This window comes from Acyrthosiphon pisum, chromosome A1 (assembly GCF_005508785.2).
Source record: "Acyrthosiphon pisum isolate AL4f chromosome A1, pea_aphid_22Mar2018_4r6ur, whole genome shotgun sequence".
Classification (NCBI taxonomy): domain Eukaryota; kingdom Metazoa; phylum Arthropoda; class Insecta; order Hemiptera; family Aphididae; genus Acyrthosiphon; species Acyrthosiphon pisum.
The window spans coordinates 55,992,725-56,009,631 of record NC_042494.1 but is presented as its reverse complement, the minus strand read 5'-3'; the positions used below and the strand labels follow the sequence as shown (position 1 = coordinate 56,009,631).

The 16,907-nt window shown below is 27.7% G+C and overlaps 1 protein-coding gene across 4 annotated transcripts; it reads right to left on the bottom strand.

Moving 5' to 3' along the window:
- Positions 1-4,347: 4,347 nt before the first annotated feature.
- On the bottom strand, positions 4,348-16,416 carry LOC100162251 (neprilysin-1). 4 transcript variants are annotated; one of them, XM_016805964.2, is made up of 15 exons: positions 16,306-16,416; positions 15,513-15,617; positions 13,412-13,926; positions 12,428-12,487; positions 11,170-11,331; positions 8,666-8,749; positions 8,392-8,597; positions 8,039-8,218; positions 7,754-7,965; positions 7,451-7,670; positions 7,180-7,362; positions 6,960-7,122; positions 6,746-6,865; positions 6,432-6,628; positions 5,279-5,551 (listed from the first exon to the last, which is right to left on the bottom strand). In XM_016805964.2, exons 3-15 carry the CDS (start codon positions 13,806-13,808, stop codon positions 5,279-5,281), a joined length of 2,457 nt encoding a protein of 818 aa, XP_016661453.1. In that variant the 5' UTR covers positions 13,809-13,926; positions 15,513-15,617; positions 16,306-16,416. The 4 variants fall into 4 exon arrangements, with proteins under 4 accessions (XP_029343156.1, XP_016661453.1, XP_016661454.1 ...); XM_029487296.1 differs by lacking the exon at positions 16,306-16,416 and having other exon boundaries at positions 4,348-5,551; positions 15,513-15,967; XM_016805965.2 differs by lacking the exon at positions 15,513-15,617 and having other exon boundaries at positions 16,306-16,394.
- Between the last annotated feature and the right edge of the window lie 491 nt (positions 16,417-16,907).

The window sequence follows — 16,907 nt, the reverse complement described above, 5'->3', positions numbered from 1 at the left end:
TCTAGAAAAACAAGGTCGTAATGATTGGGTACAATTGATGGATGCTTATATATAACTGTACAAATAAGATACAAAGTATAATAGTTAATAGTGCAAGCAAATATTTAGGAAAACACTGCACGTATATAATACCTATATAATATAATACGCGATCACAGCTGCAGCTGCAGCAGCTGCATTATCTTTGTCTACTCATAAAACATGCGTATAACCAACCATTGATAACCAGTCACCTACTCACTCAATGATGTGCAGATTGTATGGTATACTCTACACTCACTATACTGTAATGTATACAAAAGAGCTAGTTTTTTTTTTTTTTTTTAAGGGGATTCGATAACGTGATTTTCTGTTTTCGTCTACACACGCGTGACATAGTATTTTAGACGTGTTTTTTGCCAAACATACCAATTGATCTAATGAAGCGATAAAAATTCTGAAAACAGATTTGAATTTGTCATCAAGTCTACTTAAAATCGACTTTCCCACATTTTAGTTATTATCTCCCAAATTCCAGAAAAAGTCATATAAAAGAAGAGTATTTGAACATTTTTGTATTTCAATTTTTAGAAGAGCTAAAATCAAAAAATCAAAAATGTGGGAAAATCGATTCCAAGTAGTCTTGATGACGAATTCAAATCTGTTTTCAGAATTATTATCGCTTCATTAGATCAATTGGTATGTTTGGCAAAAAACACGTCTAAAATACTATGTCACGCGTGTGTTAGACGAAAACAGAAAATCACGGTATCGAATCCCCTTAACAGTACCTATCGTGTTATTTCTGTTTACAATTTACCTCTAAGATCGTACTAAGTTGATATTTATTCAACGATAGATATAATATGATACAAAAATATAGCAATGCATGACCGTGGACCGTTTTTTAGTACGATAACAATTATCGGAAAGTTATAATCGCCGTCATAAGTCATAACTCATAACTATTTATAATAATATATAATATTATGTAGGTAGTAGGCAGGGGTGGATAGGCCCATAGGGAAAAAGGAATTTTCCCTGTGGGCCCCCGTCTATTTTTGTGGCCTGGGGGCCCACTCGGGTCTACACATTGTTTTTTTGCAGAATAAAATATTCACCAAATAGGAATAGTTTAAATTTATAACTATTCATTTTTTTATATAAATTATTAATACTTAGGTACCTATAGGTATAACAGTATACTGTTCTTTTTAACAATATAATAATAATACCAAAACTAGTCAAGAATTTGCTTACGGATCTTTAACATAGTATTTTAAATTTTTATCGTTAATCGAATACCGAAATATCCTCGTATGTTTCCCTAATCCCCCCCCCCCCCCATCATTTGTGTTTTTGTAATTTTTTTTGGCCGATATTTAGTACGGAATTTGTACGATAAGACCCTCAATTTTAACAAATTTTTTTTCAAAGTTATACGAGAATTTGTGTGAGGGGGCTATAGAAACGCTTCTCTACCCCCCCCCCCCCTATTTCCAAAACTACTTATTTATGTGAAACTTCTATGCAGATATTTAGTACGGAATTTGTACGAATTTGTACAACCTTACGCGAAATTTTTCAAAAAACCCCTTACAACCGAAAAAAGCATTTTCCTCATATGTCGTTTCCCCAGCTCCCATCAAACTAAAAATACGTTTTCACATGAAAAATTTTATTTATAGGTAAACGTGTTAGATTGAATATCTAATGCGAGTGAAGCGACCAAATTTTTTTTCAATTTGGGGGCCCCTTCAAATATTTCTATGTAACATAAATACTACCTATCCACCCCTGGTAGTATAGATATACTATACTGCAGGGTGAGTCATCGCGTTTCCTCATTTTCTAACAAACAATTGTTTGGTCACCCCAGCTACAAATTCAAAAGGATAATTCCCTATGAAATATCAAATATGCCTGTGTGGATCACGGGCTATTGAAAAATTCCACCGGTCATATGTTATAGGTGTCGTATACGGTTGACACTTAGGATTCGATCTTACATCACCTGCCTTAATTTTAACTAGGAAAATAACTTTAAGGAATAAATCATATTATATAATTTTCTCCAACAAAAACTGTTAAAGTAAATTGTAGTCACGGAAATCACTTTTTTCCCTTAAGGATATCGATGCCGGTTTTTCCAATTTTCGGAAATTCTATCAAATTTGAAAATTATGTTTTATATTTTAGTTAGTACCTTAATTATAATACTCGGCCACTAATCTACACCTTGATTCCTATTTAGGGGGGTGGGGGTTGATACGGTGTATTATATTAACGAAAATAACTTCATAAGAAAAACTCTCACGGCCTGTAGGAGAGTCGGATTTCGTTAATTTTTATTATTTAAAAAAAAAGAACATTTTTCAGGTCGGATCAAAGGCATAATTTTCATTTTACTTTAAACAGTGGCAGAAAAATACGTTTTAAAAAGAAAAAATATTGTGCATTATTCAATAGTATATTTTGGCTCCTATAATTTGAAAATCGGGCTTTGATCAGACCTAAAAAATGTTCTCTAATTTAAATGAAAAAAAAATATTGAAATCCAACTTTTCTACAAAGGGTGAGAGTTTTTCCTATAAGACATGTTTTTGTACTAAAAAACACACCGGCTTCGACGCTCTTTAAGATCTAAGAGATTGAAATATGGTAGATATCTTTATCTAAAAATAATAAAATACAAATTTGTTAAATACATTATTGTTTTGTTGAGGAACTCGAAAATCCAGTGTCAATGTGTCACGCAAACTTCTCCGTCAATTGTATTGTGTTCAGTATTTTGGATGATTGCATAATAGCTTTCATTAATAAACTTTGAATTTGAACCTAGGTATTGTACTTAAATTGAAATAATTAGGTACCTATATTATATTATTATGGCCAGTAGGTAGTAACACAACACGTCGCTTGTGATCGCGAGGTGTAAAGTAATAATTAGCAAATGCATCAAAATTGTACTATATTATATTAATAATTTTACAATTATAATTATTAATCTCAACAATGTGTTAGCATAATAGCTTCAGGTAGGTTAGTAAAAGTATAAATAATATTAAATTATCCATTCGTATATTATAATGAAAGACAAGAGACTTTTTCAATATTGTATTATTGACATTTGTCTCATTGTCTCGTTATATTTAACATATTAAGTGGAATTAACATCCTACACCAGACACCTATTGTATGCCCTCAATAAACATGATTTAAGTTAATATAATTTATAATTATAAATTGGAAGAACTTACGTGTGACTATGTGAGGCGGTGTATCTTTTTACGTTAATTTGGGATTTTAAATCGTTAGTTACATTGACCATCCGTTTTTTCCATAATAATAGTAATAGTTAAACAGTATTCAGTAAGGCTACTAAACTATTAAACTACAAAGCTATTATAACTTACATAATAATGCGATATCACAAATTGGTGGAGAAATTTATCACTACGATTTTCATACAAACATATCGAATTCAAACTCAATTTATATAGAATTTTAGATAGATAGGAAACATTTATAATTTAAAAACGGAAATCATATCGAATTAATTAATACGCACGACATAATATACAATATGTAAACTGTATATATAGGTGTGTTTCTAAATACAACAGACAATATTATCATTTTGTAAGACATTCGTCAGAATTTTTTAATATATTATTTTTATACATAAATGTATATTATAATATGTATTAAACGCGGACAAATTGTTATTTTTCTTAAAGGTTGAAATGTCGAAAACAACATGAATATACTAGACTCGTTAACATATAGGTTTAATATATATATTGTTATATTTAATTAAGTCAGAAAAGTGCATGTACAATTAGTAAAAAAATGTATTTAATCATGAGATAAGTATTTTTTTTAATAATAAACAAAATATATTGAAACTTAAGATTGAGATCACAAATAGTAGGTAAATTAGTTTCATTATCAGTTATTAATAAAGTAGATGTAAAAATAACATTTAAATTTAAATATTAATGACAAAATAAATATACTCTGGCAAAATTGGAAGAAAACAATTATTAATATAATATATATATTATTATTATTATTATTATTATTATATGCAAATTCACGCTTAACTATTACAATAAAATATTATAAGTATTATTATAACTCATCTGAAAACATTAAAATTGTATCTACCAATTACCAACAATAATTACCAATAGCTAAGACCCAAATTTGTTTAATTTTGTGCCTTTGATTCATCATAAACATTTTAAAATATTTTAAATCTAATATTTTGATTAAGTTATATTTTTACCTAACTTAAAAAATAAGTAAACATGTAATATATTGGCACTTATAATAACCCCTGGAAATCCTTTTCCCATGATTGTCTTTACCCTCAATTGTTTCTTCTTTTGTGGTCATATTTATACTATTTGGTAATTAAAATGTCCTCTCAGATAACACTTTTCATCGATTAACATCTATTGATTTAATCTTTTATTATTAATAAGGTTCGGATTTTCAGTACCTACCTTAAATGTTGTACTAAATTATCTTTATTATAAATAAAAATTAAATAGGCAAATTTTTAAGTGCCTACCTACGTAGTTATAACTACTATAACAGCTACTTTATTAGAGTTTATAAACAAAGAAAATTTTAAAAGTCAGATTACTTTAAATATAACTAAACACAATATTAAATAAAAAACAAATTAATAAGGAATCATTTTCAAACCTTACTATTAAAATTTGTTTTTAGCCAAAAAATGAATTAAGTTATTGAATTAATAGTTTTCATTACTATCCACGCTACTTTATATATATAATTTATAAATAAATTCAACACACGCACACGTTTGAAAAATCCTACATTTAAATTTAAAATATGTTGATGGTCTGTTTACAAACTACAATACAAGGCAAATGATACCTACATTAAATACGCATTTACAAATAATTCATCAAAAAAATGTTAAGCGTTTTAGTGATGTATAAGCAATTTATCATTAAGTTTTAGTACCTAAATATAATCGGTGGTTTATCGAGTTTTAACTTTTCATTTATACATAATACTTTTAATTTATGAATTATCACAATAGTCAGAATATCAGACAAAAAAAATATTAGTATAGTGAATGATGAACCTATTAGGTACCTATCAAATTACTTGTCTATTATTAATATGATATGATTTGCACGCACTTTGCCCTGTATTACAAGTAAACAGCTAAAATGTCATGGGAATAAAATTAATGGTTGATCAAAATCAAATAGAATTCAGATATGAAATGTAAACATAACCTATGTAGTAACGAATTCTACCAAACAATGCATTTATCGACGGGATTCATTCTAGATCCAGACGGACAATCATATGCTTTGGCAAAATCATCGGAATTTGACAAGGGACCCCAAACTCTTGTGGGCCCCGGCGAGTGCACGGAGGATCTAACTTTTGTCAGTGCGTCTTCTGGTCGCATTGAACCACACCAGATTTGCGCGTAATTTAAAAAGAACAGTTGGTCATGTGTCATGTCAATACCAGGAAGTAATGGTTCTTCTCCATGTTTGGTCACCCATTTCTTATAGGCCTGAAAACAATTTATTTCTACTGTAAGTTTCCCAATATATGTGTTTTTAAGATATGGACGGTTGATGTGAGAAGAGCATCAATTCATTTTTTAGTCATTTTCATATTATACAATATATATTAAGATTGTAGGAAATGAAGCGTTTTTACTGTCTTCAGAAAATACCATCCACTATTATGGACTGGACACTCTATATAGGTATACAACAACCGTCCATATGATAAAATACGATTTGTGAGTTTGCACCGTTTTAGGTACCACTTTTGTTCAACTCATTACGTCAAGTAGTCATAAATATATATCGGGATTATAATACGTCGGATTTCAAGGCAATATAAACAATAAAAGAAGCACTTAAAATGTGAAAAGGGGCAAAAAATCATTTAATATAATATTCATATTATATTACATAAAAAATCAACTAAAAAATTTAATAGGTTTCAACCAAATTAAATTATTTTTATTTTTAAAAAAATTATTGCCATATACGTCTTAAATGAATGTTCTTCGATAGAGAGTTGACAGTTGAAACTTAAATTTTTTTTACCTAAACAAACACTTTATCATCTAATAGCAATGACTATTGATAATAAACCACATTAAAAGTTATTTTAAAGTCTTAAACACAACATCGATCATACGCATCGTATTTTTAAGCTCTTACCGATTTGTACCATAAATTTGTATAAAAGTATTATGATCAATTGATAATTAAACACAAAAAAATCAAAAATCGGTATCCATTACTTTATAAATTAAATTAAACACATTTTTACATAAGATTTATTTTTCTATCCTGTCCGAAAAAAAATACATTTGCCTTCAAATCCAAACCACTATAATAACCTTAAGTTCTTAAATATATATTTTTAATGTATACCCGAAATGACTGTTTAAGTCCACCGTTGTCCGCTATGTTTTCGCCCTGAGTCATGCGTCCATTAACGTGTAAATTTACTTCTTGCATTTTGTACTTTGAATACTGATCCACCATACACTGAGCTTTTTCCCTGAACGTATATATTGTTTTAGAATCCCACCACTCGATCATATTACCATTCTTATCAAACTGCCGACCTTTAAACAGAAATTTATATTCAATTTATATTTCAAGTGATATTAATTCTCTGCAAACGAGATAGGTAGACAGGTATACTTTGACATTAGGCAATAAAAACATTAGCCATTAGGTACCTTTATCGTCGAATCCATGAGTGATCTCGTGACCGATTACTACGCCGATCCCACCGTAATTTAAGGATTTAGGAAAATGTTGACTATAAAATAAAGGTTGAAGAATACCAGCAGGAATGACTAATAAATTAAAATACAGTTTATTATTACTTATTACTTATCATACATTTACATATGTTATGACTACTGACTATATAATATGAATTAAACTTACCAATATGATTTTTATTTGGATTATAAAATGCATTAACCACTGCAGGTTCTGTTGACCATTTATCTTTGTCAACTGGTTTTCTTAGTCTTTCTAAATTTTGATAAGCATCGAATTTTAGCACATTGAACACGTTAAGAATAAACTGATTTTCGGTGACATTTAACTAAAAATATACAAAAATTCAAAATAATGAAAATATTCCTTAACTTTTAAAACATACCATTATATATTCTTTTTCCAACTCGTCTGGATCTGTTAACACTTCTGGGTATCCAATTCGTTCTTTCATAGCATCCGCCTTTGCTTTGGCCACTATTCTTGTTTGTTCGTCCATCCAATGGTTTTCATTTAGAAGTTCATTGAATGCTTCTCTAATTGATTCTATCATATCCATAGCAGTCACCTTATTGAAAAATATTTGATAAAACCTTATATTTTCTACTTCATATTTTAAAATAGTTTTTTTTTTAATATTTATGTTTTAATCTTACTTTACTCTCTAAGCTAAAATTATCTCTTATAAATAGAGCACCAACTGCCATTCCAAGTCGCTTGTTGGTCCAATCAACACAATCTCTCCACCTACTCCGTTCATTGAGAATTCCTAAAAGTATTTTCTTAAAGTTTAATCTTTTGTACTGAAAATCATCAATCATATGTGGAAGTACAGTGCTTTGAACTAGTCTCCAGATAATGTAATTGTGAACAACTCTATGAAAAATAAATTTTAAATTGTCCTGTTATTAAGAATCAAAATATAATGGTTTCCAGTTAGTTTTCAGTCATTAATATACCTCCTGTCAGTTTTTTTTAATAGATGACCGAGTTGTGTAAAGTATGACATTGCATAACTCACTACAGGTTCCTGGTCAGAAAGTTTAATTTGCAAAATAGTTTTCAAATACAATTGCCAATCAAATTCTGGAACATGTTTTTGTAAATCTTTCAGTGGAAGTTTTAAATATGTGCCAGTCGTGTCATGCCTATCGGTTTCCGTTTGTGTAATCTACATATTATAATAATTTAACATTAAGCCATTTTAAAACATAAAGTTGTTAATAGGTACTAAATGTACTCACATTCGCTATTTCAATTTCAAATTCAATAATTTTTAATAGTTCAAAAGGTGCTGTTGACTTATTTGCCCCTAATAATACAGCTACTTCAGACATATATTTATGATAGGCTTGTAGTGCTTCAGCGCTACTGTCTTTTAAGAAATAATCTCTGCTTGGTAGTCCCAGTTGCATTTGATCCAACTACATTTTATAAAAAAAAAACGTAAAAAGATAGTAATAACAGTAGTAATAATATTCTTTACTTAACACTTAATTAAGCATAAATGTATAAGCCATTGTATATTGTTTTATTGTCTAATTGTTTGGTCTTACTATGTAGATGCGACTACATTAATGTCTTACTTTTTTCGCACCTGAAGGATGTTTACAGAAGAGTTTTTATCATCTGGCCCAACCCATGGTTCAATTATGATTCCTTCATTGAATTCTTTTTTCAATCGACCAAGCAAGACTTCAATACTGTAATCAGGTGGTCGCCAATTTGAATCGATCACCGGCCAGCCTCCAACTGATTTTAAGAGCTCGCGGATAGGCATGTCTCCAATATGTCTGATTTGAGCTAAACTCAAGGAGGTGTATGTTTAGAATCCCTCAAAATCCCTCAAAATTATATGGGTAGGTACTTACTAATATTCATGCATGATTTATAAAATAGCTTTGCTTTAATTGTTGCTGAACTGTCAAGTCGATTTACTGATTCTTCCAGAAGACCTAAGTAAAAAAAAGTACATTTAAAGATATGTATAGATATAAGTATAGTACCTGTATTATACACTATTTTTAATACCTACTACTCGTAATACCTTAATCCAATATATACAATAAATTAATTACCAACCTACATTTAAATTTATACGTTTGTTTTATATTTTAATATAAAGCTTTTTGTAATTTATATTTCAGTATGGTTGAAGCTATTTTAGCAATTTGAAATTTGTATTAAAAAAACTAAAATGTTGTAGTTTTATAAAAAAAAAATTCAAAAACCGTTCAAAAATTAAATCTTTTACGTAATATTTTAATTGTTCCTCGTTTTATAACAAAGTATAACTTTGTAGTCTAATTATCAGTAAGTAATTACAATATTATTAAACTATATATTATAGGTACTAAGGATATCAAATATAATAGGTTGAAAGACGTGAGAGACGAGAGTGGATGCTATGATTATAATTATGTAGCATTGTTAACTGCCGATTGGCGAAAAATATATATAAATTAATAAATAAATAATATCACACCTCTATAGAACTAGATTTCCACAACTCAAACTCATCAATTTTAAGAAAAATATCTCTATATAAGAGGACGTGGCACCCGCGTGTGTTGTCTCCGTCTTATAAGTGCGTAACAAATATCAAATGTTATGCTCAACAGATCACGTTTAGGTGTTTAACTCCATTAATTTATTTTCTTAACGGCAGTATACGTATTTTAATTTTACCAATTAAACACTGAAGTCAACATTTAAGAATGCCTTATTTGGATTTGTGGCGTTCTTGCGCAAATAAAACTAATTATCGGTTGATAATGTTAAGTGCCAAACACCAATATTTAGAATTGTAGCGGTATTGCACTTTATAATTTCTGATATCGCAGCTGCAATACAAAATGCGACTGTCTTGTATTTATAAATAAAAATGTTTTACTATCACATCTCAAAATGCATTTACATAAAAAATTGTAAAAGGCAATAAGTCTAACTTTTTGGGTTTATGAGAGAATTTCATAATATTTGAAAAAGTCAAATTGTAATTTATGTACCCAAGTATTTAAGTAATTAGTTCCAAACGCATAGGTAAATAACTCTTTAATATTTTAAAGATACTTAAGATATTTCTTATATTTAAACTTCAAATCGCTTTTTCTCAAGAGCTATGACATTATAATAATCGTTCTAGAGATGCTGATTTTGTCAAATAATTTTGACAAAATTTATCAAATTAATTGAAAATTGTCTATCAGGTTTCACCTTTAAAAGGGAAAATTGAAGAATTTGTTCTACTTTAAATTGTGTACAGTCTACGAATATAACATATACAAATCATAAACTTAATATATTCATCGGTCTTCTCAGAATCTAAAATAACTCATAAAATATATGTACAAAGTTTTGACTGACAGAAGTTAATAAAAATATAAAAAAATGATCCAAAAGAGCTGAAATGTAATAAATAGTTAAATTAATAAAATTTAATGAATATTGGGGGAGTGTATCTATGATATGACAAGGTGGAACTTCAAAATGTATTCGTTTTCAATTGAGTTCGGTAAAAGCTTAGTAAGAAATATATTATATTCGCAGTGTCTCAGATTAACATGACTGGATAAATTTATAAACTTTACTGACAGAGTCATAATCATATGGAGGACAAGGAACCTTTAGAGAAAAAGTAGCAAATTATATAAAATTGCATTGAGTCCTTTCAACCACTAAGGAATCAATAGATAATAATGTGGGTTCCAAAGCATAAACGAACAGATCTAAGAACAGGATTGTGCTTTTGTATTTTATTTTAGATATTTTTAGAAAACTGATAGGAAACCTTGTATTAAATTGTTAAGCCTATAAGCGGCTAAGCTATTAAAATTTCAAGGTATCTATAGTTATTCAATTTTGAGGTATAAAAAAAAATCTTACTTAAGTAACTTTATTTTAAATAGGTATCACTGGCATTTTCTAAAGGGATTTAACCTCTATAGGCTATAGTACTAACTAGATACAATTTCCCACCAGAAACCACACTCTATATTGAAAATTGAAGAAAATTGTCTGCTACAAAACGTGATTACACAAAAATAAAATTAACAAAATTATCAAAAATACCTATTTACAATATCATTCTAAAACCAATAGATTCATTGCCATTTGCCACACTCAGAATCTAAAATAATTTTTTATCGCCACAGGAAAAATGGTATATAAAATCAAAGCAGATATTTGAAAATATATGGTCTTCATTTGTATTAGAAAAACCAAAAATTAGAAACAAAGTGTAAAAGAGAATGGATATATTTGGTGAATCACACTGTAGATAATACGGTTCCTTAAAACTTCGGCAGGTATAATCACCAAATATTATACTTAATTTTTAAATTAGAAATTAATAATTTTTATATGGACAACTAACCTTTTAAAATAACTTGTAATCGATCAGCAAGCACTTCAAATGTGTTGATACTGCTTTTATCTTCAGGAATTAAATGCCTTTTATCCCAGGTACCACAAGCATATTGATAAAAATCGTCACACGGATCTGCAGTTGGATCCATTGCTGACAATAATGAAGCAGCTATAAAATATATGTTGATAAAAATAATTGAACATAATATTTATACATTACATTACACATTACAATTATTTGTTTTTAATAATAATATGGAATAATAAATAATAAAATAAAACTATTTCACTAAAAATAAATGCGATATTGTGCAGTTAATATGTGCCTTATATAATATAGTTAATCCAACTAGTTACAAATAATTGGCTATGTTTTTCATTACCTATATCATAGTTATTTATTTTAGACCTTACTTGGCAGCACAGTATTAATTTTATTGCTACCTACCTACCTTTATTTATTCATGAAATTTTTAAAAAAAAACACCTAAGAGAATTAATAACAGTACTTGAGTTACTATAAATTAATTTTAGATAATTGTGATTTTAATGATAAATCTTAATTGAAGAAGTAAAAATGTAAGACAGCATAACCATAAAACTATTTAATACAATAAAATTATTTAACGAAATAGTGTTCAATACATTGTATAATAAAACTTATTAATATAAATTTCGAATTTAAAATAAAAAAATCTTTTTCTCAATTAACTCTTAAAATTTATTTAAGTAATTGTACCTATGTAAAAATATGTTATAGAAGTATTTTAGTAATAGTAAAATGTAATTTAAATTGTACATAAATTATAAATCTCATTCTATTAAAATTAAAAATACTAACTCAAATAATTAATATATTTGAAAAAAAAATCTTAATAATGCGTTGTATCAAATATTAATACGAGTTATAATACTGTTACAAGAAAATCTAATCACACCAGGTTTTTTCGATTATTCGACAGCAAACAACCCTCAAAAACATAAATAATGAGCTTTGTATACTACTAGATTGGAAATTTTATATTACGCATTTTACTAATTGCAACTAACCCACATGCCGATAGAAGGGCTATCTATCAATGTTCAAAAATGGAACTGCACGTGTTATCTTACATTCTTACCAATAATAGTTTTCTAAAACTTGAATTATCTCCAAATAGAACATGTGTGGAATGGTTGCTTTCTGCATAACGCCGTACAAATTAGGTATACGGTTTATCTTATGAAAAACTAATGTAATATGTATAATGTATATAATTACCTACCTGTTTTAACACATTCTTCTTTCATACATATGTTGGGTTCATTGTTTGAGAACCAGTTACCTATAATAATTAAACAATAATACACTAAAATTATTATAAATATTATTTAAGTATAATAATACATAATAATAATAATAATCAACGTAAGATATCGTTGTTATTGAATATTGATTAATGATTGTTAATATTAATAGTGTCAAGGTCAATTAAAACCGGTCGCAGTGACGTCCTATAGGCATTTTTAATGACTAAAAGTTGTACAAGTCATATTATTATGAAAGATTTTGACAAATAATGTACACTTTATGTACTTGATACGTGTTTTTTACGAACAATTGTCAACATTGTGCGTTTTGATTTAATACTTTATAGATATGTATAAGTATAACCTTATAGCTATTTGTGGTTATGCTTTTGTAATTTTTGACACTGGAGTCTGGAAGCAAGGTTTCTTGATGTAATTTATAGAAATATATTATAAGTACCTACGAATCGGGCGGCAATAATTTTTAACGCTGAATTATAACTGAAGGTTATTTTATTTACTTCCGATAAAATTATTTGAATGATATAAACAAAATATAGTGGACATTCTTTAGAGTTGTTATAGAAGCAACCATAGGGGTTGTAATTGTAATAATATTTCTTACCCTGATAAATGTTGGATCAATTATTATTGCATCACAAAAATTTATTGTGACTCATAGAACATTTTAATTTTTAAATTAATAATTTTTCCAAAAATTAATATTGATACATTTAAATAACTTTAAATAATAATAAAATAATTGTACCATGTACGAACAAATGTTTCCACTAGTTTTCTTTCAGAATTTCGAATTATAATTAGAAAAATAATTTGATATATTATTATGTATATATTTTTCCCGGTGAAATTACTTAATTTATTACCTAGTTTTTATATCGTAAATGTTGTATTTAATATGATGAAGTCAATAAATTTATTGTAGCATGTTTACTTACTTTTACATTTTTGATCTTTAGTTCCAAATGTGCATTCTATTTTCACGAAAAAATACACCAACGAGACGAGTAAGGTGAAAAACACTGTAAGACAAACGAAAAGTACTAGTTTTTCTGTGTTTGTTTCGGGTACCAATATCCGATAACACGTAGAGCTCGTTTTATGTCTAGGCACTTGTATAGGGCTAACGTCACGGACACGAAACTTGCTCTTGGATGGTCGTTCGTCAGGTGATGTAATTCGTACATCGGGTACTTTTTGATACTGTCTCCCGAAATATCCATTGTTTGTAACCTCACTAACTATTGTGTTTCCAACCTCTAAATCATCATTACATGGTTTGAGCGGAGACCCTTCTTTGCACGTTATGGTTGTAGGAGAATTATTCGTCATCATGATTTATTTCAATTTATAAAAATCCCATTTCATAATTTATCCAACAATTAATTTTGGTGTATAAAATATTAATTTTAATTGTTTTCATGTTGTGTTTGTAGTCTTCATAGACGGTTTTCTAAAAAAATATGTTATTGAAAACAATTTGAACACTATAATATTATTGTAAACATTTTAAATTATATTGATCGAAGAATTTAAAATATTTTTAATAAAAAACCCATTTGTTTATATACCTATACTCTTTCATTTGTTTATAAGATATTAAAAAACCTCAAAAGGTGTCAACCACTCCTGTGCTTGACTCCTGTGCACTCCTGTACATTGAACACGGGTTGTATTTTACAAAAAGGTAATTTATTTGAATTTTTTAAAAACTGTAGCAAAAAAGTTATATAAAAGTAATTTTTAAACGTCCTTTCCAATTTTAGTTTCCCTCTAAATTGTTATTTAATTAATTGAATATTATAGGTATTGAAAGCGTAGATTATTGAATAAGTAATTCGTTGTAAATCATACACAGGTTACATTAAATTATTTGTTCAAAACCTATTGAATTATGAAGTATGTAAATAGTTTAGTTCTTTGAGTAACAAAATATACCTAGTCAGTTTATAGCCATATAGGTGAACCTAAAGTTTTTTACCTAATGTGAATGTTATTAATTTAAACTCATTGAAACATCAATGCATTTAGAAATAGATTTTGAGCAGAGATGAGCTTACCAAAGATTAGCAAAGATCCTACAAAGAACTGGTTCTAAAAAACTTCCAAAATAAAATGTTCAAAAATATTCAATTAACATTTTTTTGGGTTTATTTTTACCCCGAAACCTCACAAATATTTATTTATAGTCCCACACAAACTTGTACATTACATTTTTTTAACTAATTATTTATTCATTCATTTGTACACCAACTATACATATAATATAATATTATGTAAAAAAAAAAAAATAATAAACTACGATTTTAAAATTTAAACTACAATATTCATCAGCTTTTTTATTTTTTAATAAATTAATTGATGCAATTAAAATTTAAAAAAAATGTATTTAGGTATATAACTATTACAATAGTAATAAACATAAACATAGAAGAAAAATCACAATTTGTAATTACTTAATAGTACTATAAATTTGAATCCAGGAATATTATATAGGTAGGTGTATATTTTTCGAAGTATAAAGTTGTAAGCATTTTATGTAGAAACTTATACATTTCTCAATGTTAATTTATGTATGATATTCAGAAATATGGAAATTTTAATAATATGTTCATTGTTCATAAAATAACGAAAATAATCCAAATATCTTTAGAAATATTTATTTTATAAAACATAATATCATTTGAAAATCATTTGAAAAAATTCTTTTAATGCTGAGTAATTTTAGATCATGAATATGTAAATGTATAGAGACATAAATTATATATATATGGCATTTTTAAAACTTACTGTACAATTAGTAGTCGTCTAATATAATATATACACGCAATGTCATGTATCACATTAGTTTACAAGTATCTTATTTACAAGGATCAGCGTTTTAATATCTCACAGAAATTGTAAACTAAAATAAGCTAAGACACACTACAAGTAAGTAAAGCAACTGTTGAAAACCTAAAACTACACTAGTATCCGTTCAAAGAGACTGACTGTTTTATATACGAGTGAACTTGATGAAAAAATAACATAATACTATACCTAAGTATATTATCATTCGACAACCTTCGACTACTTTCGCCACGGGCACGCGCTTCCTTTTTCGCGCTGATTCTTTCTCACGGGTGCCAATCAATGCCTACTTTCCTGAAAAACGCACCAATTATTATGATTGATCAACAGCTTCCGAAAGAAATTACACCGCCATAATACAGTTAATAATAAATATAACGACGTCGAAAATCGTTTGTGCGTTATGGACTAATTAAATTTATAGACTTAATCGATCCGTTCAATACATTAAAATGACACAACAAAAAAAACAAAAACTACATTGTTAAAATAATGGGCGTTTTACAAAAATTTGAAACAGGTAGCATGAAAAAAAATGAAACCAGGATGCTGCACTGTGTTCCGGCGACAAGGATATGCAATCAATAAACACCAAAAGAGCTAGCACGTAGTTTCGTTATATGATCCTAGATGGAGCTAAAATTATGGAAGCAAAATAGGTAGCAAATTAATTTTAAATTATTAAAATTTGTCAATTGTTTCTTATCTATTTATTACTTTAAACGTTCTATTAAAATGCATTATGTTACAAACTTACAATATATTATATATATATATATAGAAATATATAATACCTAATATAATATCTTATTAAATTACCTACCCTATTATAATTTTTTTGTATTTTATCATTCCAACCATACAAAATAATTTTAAAAAATACTTATTATTGAATATTAATATTTGTAATAATTATTAATCTTAAAATTAAGAAATATATTATCATCTGTTTCGTAAATAATAAAAATTAAAAAATACTCACAATATTTATAATAATTGTCTAGTACCTACTGCAATGTCGTTGAATTTTGATCATTTACACCACACGCAACACACTTTTTACTTAGTCATTGTTATTAGGTATAATGAAATGATTTAGTAATACTTGGTAATACACCAACAAATATTTAAGATCGTCATAGGCTCGTTGCCCATATACATAAGCTATATACATTAATTTTGTAATTCTATGTATAATCACGTACGTGGTACGTATTAATTAATAAACAACAAATGTTCTTTGTCTTTTGTATTATCTTCCCAATTTCTAACTATAACGAGAAACTGTCTAACCATTCAACAAAATTAACAAAATACATTTAACATTGTAAACAATAATGTTTTATTAATCTTAATTTGATAAACTCCAAAAATAAGAATATATTTTGTAATATTAGTGAGGACTCCTCCCCTCCCCATAACAAGTCAAACTCTGACGAGTAACTATGATGCCTGATATGAATATATTACCAATGATTTATCTATACACACATAATATTATTAAAATTATCCTGAGTAGTACCTAACTTACCTGAGTAGTCAGTGCCGTAGACAGGAGTTTTATATGGGGGGGGGGGGGGGGGG

What these genes read in the sequence shown, in the direction of transcription:
- LOC100162251 (XM_016805964.2), bottom strand. Translation starts at nt 13,808, where the DNA reads ATGATGACGAATAATTCTCCTACAACCATAACGTGCAAAGAAGGGTCT. An exon ending in TTAAAAAAAACTGACAGGAG is followed by an intron (nt 7,671 to 7,753) that starts GTATATTAATGA and finishes TATTTTTCATAG; the next exon opens with AGTTGTTCACAATTACATTA. An exon ending in ATTTTAGCTTAGAGAGTAAA is followed by an intron (nt 7,363 to 7,450) that starts GTAAGATTAAAA and finishes TTTTTCAATAAG; the next exon opens with GTGACTGCTATGGATATGAT.